General features: G+C 49.0%; 1 protein-coding gene across 1 annotated transcript in view; it reads right to left on the bottom strand.

Moving 5' to 3' along the window:
• The window catches only part of map3k2 (mitogen-activated protein kinase kinase kinase 2), a 71525-nt gene that overhangs the window by 30795 nt on the left and 27084 nt on the right, over window positions 1-13646 (bottom strand). Inside the window, exons 6-9 of the mRNA XM_078403243.1 lie at window positions 11198-11311; window positions 7525-7627; window positions 3342-3472; window positions 1883-1962 (exon numbers count right to left, since the gene is read on the bottom strand). Coding sequence (XP_078259369.1) covers window positions 1883-1962; window positions 3342-3472; window positions 7525-7627; window positions 11198-11311 — 428 coding nt within the window. The remainder of the gene's footprint in view (window positions 1-1882; window positions 1963-3341; window positions 3473-7524; window positions 7628-11197; window positions 11312-13646) is intronic.

Below are 13646 nucleotides of genomic sequence, written 5' to 3'. Positions count from 1 at the left end.
GATATGAATGTGATTAATACAAACGCACATCCCAAAGACATGCGCATGTCCCCAGTGCGTGGGGGGGTGAATGAGAAAGTGGGCCAAAGAACGTGTGTGAACGGCTGATTGATGGCCAGTCTGGCCGGCGGGCCAAAGTGCCTATTTCCATGCTGTGATGTGTAGGAAAAAAACTGTAGATGCGGCTTTAAATTGAAGGTAGATACAAAAGGCTGGAGTACCTCAGTGGGTCAGGCAGCATCTCTGGAGAGAAGGAATGGGTCGAGACTGAAGAAGGGCTTTTGTGTCTACCTTCCATGCTGTATTTGTCAGTTTTAATTTAGTTTATTCACAAAATGCTGGAGTACCTCAGTGGGTCAGGCAGCATCTCGGGAGAGGAGGTCTTCTCTCCTGAGATGCTGCCTGACCTGCTGAGTTACTCCAGCATTTTGTGAATAAATACCTTTGATTTGTACGAGCATCTGCAGTTATTTTCTTATACTATTTAATTTAGTTTAGTTTAGTTTATTGTTTATTGTCACGCGTACCGAGGTTCAGTGAAAAGCTTTTGTTGCGTACTAACCTGTGAGTGCAAAGACTATACGTGATTACAATTGAGCCATTCACAGTGTGCAGATACTTGATAAAGGAATAACGTTTAGTGCAAGATAAAGCCAGCAAAGTCCGACCAAAGATAGTTCGTGGGTCACCAATGAGGTAGATAGTAGTTCAGGAATGCTCAGGAATTGTCCGGCAACTGAACTATCCGACCACAACGAGAGAGCAGTCCTGAACTACTATCTACCTCAATTCTATCAATATAGGCAGGGACGAAGGGCCCAATGGAATTAGACCTCAAGGGTGGGAATTTCAGGGTGTGGTGTAGCAGTGGGGAGTGTGGAACATGGAGTGGGAATTTCAGGGTGTGGTGTAGCAGTGGGGAGTGTGGAACATGGAGTGGGACGGTGGCAGAGGAATGATGCAAGCTAGGATCTGCATTATAAATTATACAAGCAGAATTAGACCATTTGGTCAATCAAGTCTACTCCACCATTCAATCATGGTTGATCTATCTTTCCTTCTCAACCCCACTGCCCGGCCTTCTCCCCACAACCCCTGACACCCACACTAATCAAGGAAACATATCAATCTCTGCCTTAAAAATATCCACTGACTTGGCCTCCACAGCCTTCTGTGGCAATGAATTCCACAGATTCACCACCCTCAGACTAAAGAAATTCCTCCTCATCTCCTTCCCAAAGGAACGTCCTTTAATTCCGAGGCTAGGACCTCTGGTCCTGGACTCTCCCACTAGTGGAAACATCCTCTCCACATCCACTCTATCCAGGCCGCTCACTCTTCGGTAAGGTTCAATGAGGTCCTCCCTCGTTCTTCTAAGCTCCAGCGAGTACAGGCCCATTGCCATCAAATGCTCATCATATGCTAACCCACTCAATCCTGGGATCGTTCTCGTAAACCTCCTCTGGACCCTCTCCAGAGCCAGCACATCCATCCTCAGATCTGGTGCCCAAAGGTTTAGTTTAGTTTAGTTTAGAGATACAGCGCGGAAACAGGCCCTTTCGGCCCACCGGGTCCGCGCCGACCAGCGATCCCCGCACATTAACACTATCCTATACCCACCAAGGACAATTTTTACATTTACCAAACCAATTAACCTACATACCTGTATGTCTTTGGAGTGCGGGAGGAAACCGAAGATCTCGGAGAAAACCCACGCAGGTCACGGGGAGAACGTGTAAACTCTGTACAGACAGCACCCGTAGTCGGGATGGAACCCGGGTTTCCGGCGCTGCATTCACTGTGAGGCAGCAACTCTGCTGCTGCGCTGCCCTAAAATTGCTCGCGATACTGCAAAGGCGGTCGGTCTGACCCGGCGCCTTACCTGTCCAAGGGGCTGTCGAGGGAAGGGCAGCTCCCGGAAGCTGAGTTCTCTGGGCTACTCATCGACAGCGGGTCCAGCATCTGTCAAGAAACAAGTCACGGGTTACACGAGAAGTTTCAAAGCCAACATTGGAAGACAAGCAAACAAAAGCGAGCCGGCGGAGAAAGGTTAAAATATCAGGTCAGCTCAGTTCAGTTTATTGTCACAGGAAAAATGTTCCCAATGTTGGGGGAGTCCAGAACCAGGGGCCACAGTGTAAGAATAAGGGGGAGGCCATTTAAAACTGAGGCGAGAAGAAACTTTTTCACCCAGAGAGTTGTGAATTTGTGGAATTCTCTGCCACAGAGGGCAGTAGAGGGCAATTCACTGGATAAATTTAAAAAAGAGTTAGATCGAGCTCTAAGAGCTAGCGGAATCAAGGGATATGGGGAGAAGGCAGGCACGGGTTACTGATTGCGGATGATCAGCCATGATCACAATGAATGGCAGTGCTGGCTCGAAGTGCCGAATGGCCGCCTCCTGCACCTATTGTCTATGTTTCTATGTCAAGTGTACCGAAGTACAGTGAAAAGCTTTTGTCGCGTGCTAACCAGCCAGCAGAAAGATATTACACGAATACAATCGAGCCATTCACAATGTACAGATACATGATAAGGGAATAACATTTAGTGCAAGGTAAAGCCAAGGTAAAGTCCAATCAAAGAGAGTCCAAGGGTCCCGATGAGAAAGATAGTCATTCAGGACTACTTTCTGGTTGCCGGAGGATAGTTTAGTCGCCTGATAACAGCGATGTAATACAAAAGGATTGCAGATGCTGGTTCATTCCACAAATAGACACAAAAGTCTGGAATAACTCAGCAGGTCATGCAGCATCTCTGGAGCAAAATGACTAGTTGAGGTTTCGGGTCGGAACGCATCTCCAGTGGAGAGAGGCGACGGGTTTCAGGTTTGGCTCCATAGTTCTCGTTTCAGCGCCAGAGACCCAGGTTCGATTCTGACCTCTGATGCTGGCTGTGTGTGGAGTTTGCACATTGGCGCCCAACACAGGGGTTGCCAACTTCCTCACTCCCAAATACGGGGCAAGGTTACGTCACCGCCCCGCGCCCCACGTGACCTCACCCAGCCAGCGGCCACGTGCTCCCGCTCCACCAATGGCGGCCGCCCGGGCCGGGAGGCGGGTTGCTACGCAACCTCCGTTAGGCGGCGCCCGGGCCTCTGGGCCTACAGTGTCCGGACCTACACTGTCCGGGCCCACATCGTCCGGGCCTACACTGTCCGGGCCTACAGCGTCAATTGGGCCTGATACGGGACAAGGGCGGTCCCATACGGGACAAACCAATTTAGCCCAAAATACGGGATGTCCCAGCTACTACGGATGTCCCTACTAGGACCGTAGGACTCTGGGAAAGGTGGTCGGCTGGCATGTCCTTCTCACTGTATAGAGGGGGCGGGGACTCACTTGGTCCATGCTCTCTGGAATGAATTCACCCTCGCTGTTGATGCTGGTGTAGGATCCATTTCGTGCGACTTGTTGCTGTCCGTCTGGAATGTAACCGGGGGGCGGCGAGCTCCTGTCTGATGTCTGTGAAGCTGAAACACACGGCACACGATTCACTGAGTTTACAGATACAGCACGGATACAGGCCCTTCGGCCCAGCGGGTCCTCACCGACCAGCGATCCCCGCACATTAACACTATCCCACACCCACCAGGGACAATTTTATTTACATTTACCAAGCCAAGTAACCTACAAACCTGTACGTCTTTGGAGTGTGGGAGGAATTTGTACATACTGGAATTTAGAAGGATGAGAGGGGATTTTATCGAAACATATAAGATTATTAAGGGGTTGGACACGTTAGAGGCAGGAAACATGTTCCCATTGTTGGGGGAGTCCAGAACCAAGGGCCACAGTTTAAGAATAAGGGGTAGGCCATTTAGAACGGAGATGAGGAAAAACTTTTTCAGTCAGAGTTGTGAATCTGTAGAATTCTCTGCCTCAGAAGGCAGTGGAGGCCAATTCTCTGAATGCATTCAAGAGAGAGGTAGATAGTTCTTAAAGATAGCGGAGTCAGGGGGTATGGGGAGAAGGCAGGAACGGGGTACTGATTGAGAATGATCAGCCATGATCACATTGAATGGTGGTGCTGGCTCGAAGGGCCGAATGGCCTCCTCCTGCACCTATTGTCTATGTTTCTATGTTACCAGCGCTGACATGTTACAAAATACCCCGCCAGCTTCACCATTGTTCTTCCCCCTCCCTCATGGCATTCCCCCCACGCCAGGTCCTGCATTCTTCTTCCCCCTCCCCCTCCCTCACGGTGGTCTCCCCCCGCTCTGATCGACCGCCCGTCGACCCGCGATGCCCCACCATCACCGAGGCCCCTCAATGCAAACATTTAAACAGGTACAGGGATAGGTGTGGGCAAGTTGGGCCGAAGGGCCTGTTTCCAAGCCGTTTGACTCTATGACTCCACTACGAGGATGTTGCCAGGACTAGAGGGTGTGAGCTATAGGGAGAGGTTGAGCAGGCTGGGTCTCTATTCCATGGAGCGCAGGAGGATGAGGGGAGATCTTATAGAGGTGTACAAAGTCGTGAGAGGAATAGATCGGGTAGATGCACAGAGTAGGGGAATCGAGGACCAGAGGACATAGGTTCAAGGTGAAGGAGAAAAGATTTAAATAGGAATCCAAGGGGTAACTTTTTCACACAGAGGGTGGTGGGTGTATGGAACAAACTGCCAGAGGAGGTAGTTGAGGCTGGGACTATCCCATCGTTTAAGAAACAATTGGACAGGTACATGGATAGGACAGGTTTGGAGGGAAATGGACCAAGGACAGGCAAGTGGGGCTGGTGTAGCTGGGATATTGTTGGCCGGTGTGGGCGAGTTGGGCCGAAGGGCCTGTTTCCACACTGTATCTCTCTATGTTCCTCTGTGTACACCGGAAAGTCAGCCTAGATTCCTGCACTCCAGCAACTGGAGTGGAATCGAACGCAGAGCCTTCCGACGACCACACAAGAGGGTCACCCAGTAATCTACAGCAGCCGCCGGAACACAACACTCTGACAAAGATAAAACCAAACAAATACTTCACTGAGGTTTCCAGTGAGAAATGCTGCATTGTAAATAACTGCGGGGAGGTGCTGCAACATCAATTTAAAGAACGCGGAAATGTAAATGAATGGAAATCAAAATAGGGAACTGAGAAGAGGGATAAAATAGGAATGGCATTGCCTCCACTTGTAGGTTTAGCATCAGACAACAAGCTTAGCTTTAGCTTCAGAGATACAGTAAGATGCACCGAGTCTGTGCCGACCGTGATTACCTGTACACTACTTCTACCTTGCACACTAGGGACAGTTTACAAAAGCCAATTAACCTACAATAGACAATAGGTGCAGGAGGAGGCCATTCGGCCCTTCGAGCCAGCACCACCATTCAATGTGATCATGGCTGATCATCCACAATCAGTACCCCGTTCCTGCCTTCTCCCCATACCCCCTGACTCCGCAATCCTTAAGAGCTCTATCTAGTTCTCTCTTGAATGCATTCAGAGACTTGGCCTCCACTGCCTTCTGAGGCAGCGAATTCCACAGATTTACAACTCTCTGACTGAAAAAGTTTTTCCTCATCACCGTTCTAAATGGCCTACTCCTTATTCTTAAACTGTGGCCCCTTGTTCTGGACTCCCCCAACATTGGGAACATGTTTCCTGCCTCTAACGTGTCCAACCCCTAAATAATCTTATATGTTTCGTTAAGATCCCCTCTCATCCTTCTAAATCCTTCTACAAGCTCACGCGTCTTTGGGATGTAGGAGGAAACCGGAGCACCCGGAGAAAACCCACGCAGGTCACGGGGAGAACGTGCACAGGGAGGTTGCTCCGGTTTCCTCCCATATTCCAAAGACGTGCACGTTTTGTAGGTTAATTGGCATCTGTAAATTGTCCCTATTATGTGGGATAGAACTGGTGTACAGGGTGATCGCAGGTCAGCGTGGAGTCGGTGGTCCGAAGGGCCTGTCTCCACCTTGTACCTCTAATTTAAACTATGAGAGGGGAACGATTTAATGGCATCCCGAGGGGGAAATTTTTCACACAGTTTATGGTGGGTATATGGAGCAAGCTGCCAGAGGAGGTAGTGGAGGCAGGTAGCATTACATTTAAAAGACATTTGGACAGGTACACACTAAATGCTGGAGTAACTCTGCGGGTCAGGCAACATCTCGGGAGAGAAGGAATGGGTGACGTTTCGGGTCGAGACCCTTCTTCAGACTGATGTCAGGGGAGGGGGCGTGACAAAGATAGAATGTAGTCAGAGAACTGGGAGAACTGGGAAGGGGAGGGGATAGAAAGCAAGGACTTTCTGAAGTTGGAGAAGTCAATGTTCATACCGCTGGGGTGTAAACTACCCAAGTGAAATATGAGGTGCTGTTCCTCCAATTTGCGCTGGGCCTCACTCTGACATTGGAGGAGGCCCAGGACAGAAAGGTCAGATTGAGAATGGGAGGGGGAGTTGAAGTGCTCAGCCACCGGGAGATCATGTAGGTTAAGACGGACTGAGCGGAGGTGTTCAGCGAAACGATCGCCAAGTTGTACAGGGCCCTAGTGAGACCGCACCTGGAGTACTGTGTGCAGTTTTGGTCTCCAAATTTGAGGAAGGATATTCTTGCTATTGAGGGCGTGCAGCGTAGGTTTACTAGGTTAATTCCCGGAATGGCGGGACTGTCCTATGTTGAAAGACTGGAGCGACTAGGTTTGTATACACTGGAATTTAGAAGGATGAAAGGGGATCTTATCGAAACGTATAAGATTATTAAGGGGTTGGACATGTTAGAGGCAGGAAACATGTTCCCAATGTTGGGGGAGTCCAGAACCAGGGGCCACAGTTTAAGAATAAGGGGTAGGCCATTTAGAACAGAGATGAGGAAAAACTTTTTTAGTCAGAGAGTTGTGAATCTGTGGAATTCTCTGCCTCAGAGGGCAGTGGAGGCCAATTCTCTGAATACATTCAAGAGAGAGCTGGATAGAGCTCTTAAGGATAGCGGAGTCAGGGGGTATGGGGAGAAAGCAGGAACGGGGTACTGATTGAGAATGATCAGCCATGATCACATTGAATGGCGGTGCTGGCTCGAAGGGCCGAATGGCCTACTCCTGCACCTATTGTCTATTATCTATTGCCTGCGCTTGGTCTCACCGATGTGGAGAAGTTGACACCTGGAATAGCGGATGCAGTAGATGAGGTTGGAGGAGGTGCAGGTGAACCTCTGCTCACCTGGAAAGACTGCTTGGGTCCTTAGATGGAGTCGAGGGGGGAGATAAAGGGACAGGTGTTGCATCTCCTGTGGGTTGCAGGGGAGGGGTGGTTTGGGTGGGAAGGGATGAGTGGACCAGGGAGTTACGGAGGGAACGGTCTCTGCGGAAAGGGGTGGAGATGGGAAGATGTGGCCAGTAGTGGGATCCCGTTGGAGGTGCGAAAATGTTGGAGGATATGTTGTATGCGACGGCTGATGGGGTGGAAGGTGAGGACAGGGACAAGGACAGGTGGGACTAGTGTAAACGGGACATCTTGGGCCAATGAGCCTGTTTCTGCGCTGTATGTCTCTTTGAAAGGCCGATTTTAAATGCCAACTGGAGCTTACCGACCAGCGGGAGCCTGCTTTTCCTCTCTGCTCCCATGTGCACTGTGTTATTGTCCAAATCATCCAGCATTTGCAAAGCGTCCACATTGCTGTGGCTTGATACCTGGGAACAGAGTTTGAAATCACAATAAACAAAAACATTAAAAAAGCAAATCCGTTACATATTGTGCAAATATATAGTCCAGGTAAAATGAAGACATAAGAGACTGCAGATGCTGGAATCTTCAGCAAAAAAAACACAAAGTACTGGAGGAACTCAATGGGTAAGGCAGGAATGGACTGGTGACGGTTCAGGTCGGGACCCTTCAGACCCTGAAAAAAGGTCCTGACTTGATGTACAAATAAGGAACTGCAGATGCCGATTTACTAAATAAATCTGTGGTTTCACAGAGTGCTGGAGTAGCTCAGCGGGTCAGGCAGCATCTCTGGAGAACATGGATGGGTGACGTTTCACAGGGTGCTGGAGTAACTCACCGGGTCAGGCAGCATCTCTGGAGAACATAGATAGGTGACATTTTGTCTTGGGATCCTTTTTGAGACATTGTGGTGGTGGAAATGGCAGAGGGTGAGAAAACTTTCTTTCCCGATCATCTACAGTCTGAAGAAGGGTCCAGACCTGAATCTTTACGGAGTTTGTACGTTCTCCCCGTGACCTGCGTGGATTTTCTCCGAGATCTTCGGTTTCCTCCCACACTCCAAAGACATGCAGGTTTGTAGGTTAATTGGTTTGGTATAAATGTTAAATTATCCCTAGTGAGTGTCGGGTAGTGGTAGTGTGTGGGGATCACTGGTCGGCGTGGACTCGGTGGGCCGAAGGCCCTGTTTCCACACTGTATCTCTAAACTAAACTAAAACATAACAGCCCATCGGCGAGTGGCAGACTGGCTCAGAGGGAGGAAGAAATGGCCAATAAATGACGTGTTTTTGAGTGGAAGGCTCGGACAGATTTCACAATGCTTAATTTCTTGTTTTTTGTAGGACATGAATGATTTTAGTTTAGTTTAGAGATACAGCGGGAAACAGGCCCTTCAGCCCACCGTCCAGGCCGCCCAGCGATCCCCGCACACTAACACTATCCTACACACACTAGGGACAATTTACAATTTTACCGAAGCCAATTAATCTACAAACCTGTACGTCTTTTGGAGTGTGGGAGGCAAAAGGAGCACCCGGAGAAAATGCACACGGTCACGGGGAGAACGCACAAACTCCGTACAGACAGCACCCTGGAATACTGTGTGCAGTTTTGGTCTCCAAATTTGAGGAAGGATATTCTTGCTATTGAGGGCGTGCAGCGTAGGTTTACTAGGTTAATTCACGGAATGGCGGGACTTTCATATGTTGAAAGACTGGAGCGACTAGGCTTGTATACACTGGAATTTAGAAGGATGAGAGGAGATCTTATCGAAACGTATTGTGGCGTGTCGGTAGAGGCCCGAAATAAAGACCCTTGGGAGCCGCTTATTAAGGGGTTGGACACGTTAGAGGCAGGAAACATGTTCCCAATGTTGGGGGAGTCCAGAACAAGGGGCCACAGTTTAAGAATAAGGGGTAGGCCATTTAGAACTGAGACGAGGAAAATCTTTTTCAGTCAGAGTTGTGAATCTGTGGAATTCTCTGCCTCAGAAGGCAGTGGAGGCCAATTCTCTGAATGCATTCAAGAGAGAGCTGGATAGAGCTCTTAAGGATAGCGGAGTCAGGGGGTATGGGGAGAAGGCAGGAACGGGGTACTGATTGAGAATGATCAGCCATGATCACATTGAATGGCGGTGCTGGCTCGAAGGGCCGAATGGCCTCCTCCTGCACCTATTGTCTATTGTCTATTGTCACCCGTAATCAGGATGAAACCCAGGTCTCTGGCGCTGTGAGGCAGCAACTCTACCGCTGCACCGCTGCGCCACTGTGACGCCTCATGATTTATATTTCATCGTAGTGAACAAAATAAAGAATTTTGTGGCTAATACACAAATCTGCTATGGTGTTGACAACACTGGTAGACCACAGCCTGAACTGTGTACAATCTTGAGCTCTGCTAATCACATTCCAGGAAAGATAGCTTTTTAGTTTTAGTTTTAGAGATAGTTCAGAGATACAACTTTAAAACAGGCCCTGTGGCCCACCGAGTCCTCGCCGATCATCGATCGCCCATTCACACGAGTTCACTTGAGGCGGCACGGTGGTGCAATGGAAGTATTGCTGCCTCACAGCGCCAGAGACCCGGGATTGATCCCGACTACGGGTGCTGTCTGTACGGTGTTTGTACGTTCTCCCCGTGACCGCTTGGGTTTTCTCCGGGTACTCCGGTTTCCTCCTACACTCCTGACGTACAAGTTTGTAGGTTAATTGGTTTTGGTAAAAATTGGAAATTGTTCTGAGTGTGTAGAGTGTGTTAGTGTAATGGGATTGTTGGTCGGCGTGGAATCGGTGGGCCGGAGGGCCAATTTCTGCGCTGTATCTCTGAACTGTACAAAACTTATCCCACTTTCTCATCCACTCTCTACACACTGAGGGACAATTCACAATTAACCTGCAAACTCGCACGTTTTTGAGATGTGGGAGGAAACCGGAGCACCCAGGGAAAACCTGCGGGCAAACTCCACACACAGACAGCACCCAGGCTCAGGGTCGAACCCGGGTCCCTGGCAGTGTGAGGCAGCGGCTCTACCAGCTGTGCCGCCTTTCCTGTAAACAGACAGCCCCAGAGGTCAGGGTCTGTGGCCCTGTGAGATAGCGACTCTACCATTTGCACTCACTGCAAATGCACTGGAGAAGGTGCAAAGGACAACTCAGGCAGAGGTTCACCTGCACCTTCTCCAACCTCATCTACTGTATCCGCTGGTCCAGGTGTCAACATCTCTAGACCAAGCGCAAGCTCGGCGATCGTTTCGCAGAACACCTCCGCTCAGTCCGTCTTAACCTACCTGATCTCCCGGTGGCTCAGCACTTCAACTCGCCCTCCCATTCCCAATCTGACCTTTCTGTCCTGGGCCTCCTCTTGATTCTTGGTTCATGGTCCTCCATTGTCAGAGTGAGGCCCAGTGCAAATTGGAGGAACAGCACCTCATATTTCACTTGGGTAGTTTACACCCCAGCGGTATGAACATTGACTTCTCTAACTTCAGATATTCCCTGCTTTCCCTCTCTATCCCCTCCCCTTCCCAGTTCTCCCACAAGTCTTCCTGTCTCCGACTACATCATATCTCTGTCCCGCCCCCTCCCCTGACATCAGTCTGAAGAAGGGTCTCGACCTGTGACGTCACCCATTCCTTCTCTCCAGAGATGCTGCCTGACCCGCTGAGTTACTCCAGCATTTTGTGTCTACCTTCTACAAAGGCTTTGGTGGGACTGGAAAATTGCAGCTGTGAAGAAATAGAATTACAAGCCAGGGCTGTTTTCTTTAATTAAAGTGCATAAAGGGAACAACCTTACATTCTGAACAGATTGATTTAAAGTAATTTGTGACAAAGATTAGAGGGAAAGACGTGGAAAGAGGGTGCTGATTGTGGATGATCAGCCAATGTTCACAGTGAATGGCGGTGCTGGTGCGAAGGGCCAAAAGGCCTCCTCCTGCACCTATTGTCTATTATCTGAAGAAGGGTCCCGACCCGAAACATTGCCTGTCCATTCCCTGCACAGGCGCTGCCTAACCCGCTGAGTTCTGTGCTTTACCTACCTGGATGTTGGACTGAAGCACCAGCAGGATTTTTAGACTCTTCATGTGGACGCTCCGATCCAGGAGTTCGATGGCTTTGTCCAAATCATCCTGTGTGGTCAGAGGGATCACTAACTGTGGAGTAGATCAGAGAGAAGCAGTCAGCGAGCACATTCATGGATAAACAATTGTTGTACCGCGAGGTGCATCTCATCACCTTCCTCTCTTAGATTAGTTTAGTCGAGTTTAGTGATCTTTGAAGCACTTCCCTCTGGAAGGCGACTCCAGACTGTCAAAGCCGCCGCAGCCAGACATAAAAGCAGCTTTTTGCCACGAGCAGTAGCTCTACTCAACAAAAGTCTGTAGCCTCCTTTTGCTCTGGTATTTTATTTCAAACTTCACATGTTTAAACTATAATGTTTTATTCTTAATGTTTGAATGTTTTATGTTTTATTCTTAAATGTTTACTGTGTGTCGTGTTGTTACTCGCGAACAAAGCACCAAGGCAAATTCTTTGTAGGTATACATACTTGGCCAATAACATTATTCAATTCAACTCAATTCAATTCAGATACAGCAGGGAAACAGGCCATTTAGCCCTCCGATCAGCGATTCCCACACATTAACACTGACCTACACACACTGGGGACAATATTTTACATTTATACCAAGCCAATTTACCTACAAACCTGTACGTCTTTGGAGTGTGGGCGTGTCAGCTGGCTCGAAGGGCCGAATGGGATACTCCTGCACCTATTGTCTATTGAAACAGAAGATCTTGAAGAAATCCCACACGGTCAATAGGTGCAAGAGGAGGCCATTCGGCCCTTCGTGCCAGCACTGCCATTCAATGTGATCATGGCTAATCATTCTCAATCAGTACCCCGTTCCTGCCTTCTCCCCATACCCCCTGACTCCGCTATCCTTAAGAGCTCTATCCAGCTCTCTCTTGAATGCATTCAGAGAATTGGCCTCCACTGCCTTCTGAGGCAGAGAATTCCACAGATTCACAACTCTCTGACTGAAAAAGTTTTTCCTCATCTCAGTTCTAAATGGCCCACCCCTTATTCTTAAACTGTGGCCCCTGGTTCTGGACTCCCCCAACATTGGGAACATGTTTCCTGCCTCTAACGAGTCCAACCTCTTTATAATCTTATACGTTTCGATAAGATCTCCTCTCATCCTTCTAAATTCCAGTGTATACAAGCCTAGTCGCTCCAGTCTTTCAACATATGATAGTCCCGCCATTCCGGGAATTAACCTAGTAAACCTACTACGCTGCACGCCCTTAATAGCAAGAATATCCTTCCTCAAATTTGGAGACCAAAACTGCACACAGTACTCCAGGTGCGGTCTCACTAGGGCCCTGTACAACTGCAGAAGGACCTCTTTGCTCCTATACTGAACTCCTCTTGTTATGAAGGTCAACATTCCATTGGCTTTCTTTACTGCCTGCTGTACCTGCATGCTTCCTTTCAGTGACTGATGCACTAGGCCACCCAGATCTCGTTGTACGTCCCCTGTTCCTAACTTGACACCATTCAGATAATACTCTGCCTTCCTATTCTTACCACCAAAGTGGATAACCTCACACTTATCCACATTAAACTGCATCTGCCATGCATCCGCCCACTCAAGGTCACGGGGAGAACGTAGGTAGGGCGTGCAGCGTGGGTTTATTAGGTTAATTCCCGGAATGGCGAAACTGTCATATGTTGAAAGACTGGAGCGGCTAGGCTTATATACACTTGAATTTAGAAGGATGAGAGGGGATCTTATTGAAACATATAAGATTATTAAGGGGTTGGACACGTTAGAGGCAGGAAACATGTTACCAATGTTGGGGGAGTCCAGAACCAGGGGCCACAGTTTAAGAATAAGGGGTAGGCCATTTAGAACTGAGATGAGGAAAACCTTTTTCAGTCAGAGTTATGAATCTGTGGAATTCTCTGCCTCAGAAGGCAGTGGAGGCCAATTCTCTGAATGCATTCAAGAGAGAGCTAGATAGAGCTCTTAAGGATAGCGGAGTCAGGGGGTATGGGGAGAAGGCAGGAACGGGGTACTAATTGAGAATGATCAGCCATGATCACATTGAATGGTGGTGCTGGCTCGAAGGGCCGAATGGCCTACTCCTGCACCTATTGTCTATTGTACAAAATCTGTGCAGATAAGCACCCACAGTGTGGATCGAACCTGGCGGCAACTCTACCGCTGCGCCACCCTGCCGATCTTCTGCTGACAATAAGTTCCATGTGCACGCTTCCTATGCACTACATCTTCCAAGGACCCTCTCTTTACGTTGGGCCCGAGCAGTGAGCATTGTTAGCCAACTCACCGATCCAGGCACCACAATGCACTCTTTAGACTTTAGAGATACAGCGTGGAAACTGGTTCTATGGCCCACCTAGTCCGCACCGACCAGCAATCCCTGTGTACTAACACCATCCAATGCTCTGGGAACAATTTACAA

The sequence above is a fragment of the Rhinoraja longicauda genome, chromosome 8 (genome assembly GCF_053455715.1).
Source record: "Rhinoraja longicauda isolate Sanriku21f chromosome 8, sRhiLon1.1, whole genome shotgun sequence".
Classification (NCBI taxonomy): domain Eukaryota; kingdom Metazoa; phylum Chordata; class Chondrichthyes; order Rajiformes; family Arhynchobatidae; genus Rhinoraja; species Rhinoraja longicauda.
This window is presented reverse-complemented; position numbering and strand designations above follow the sequence as displayed.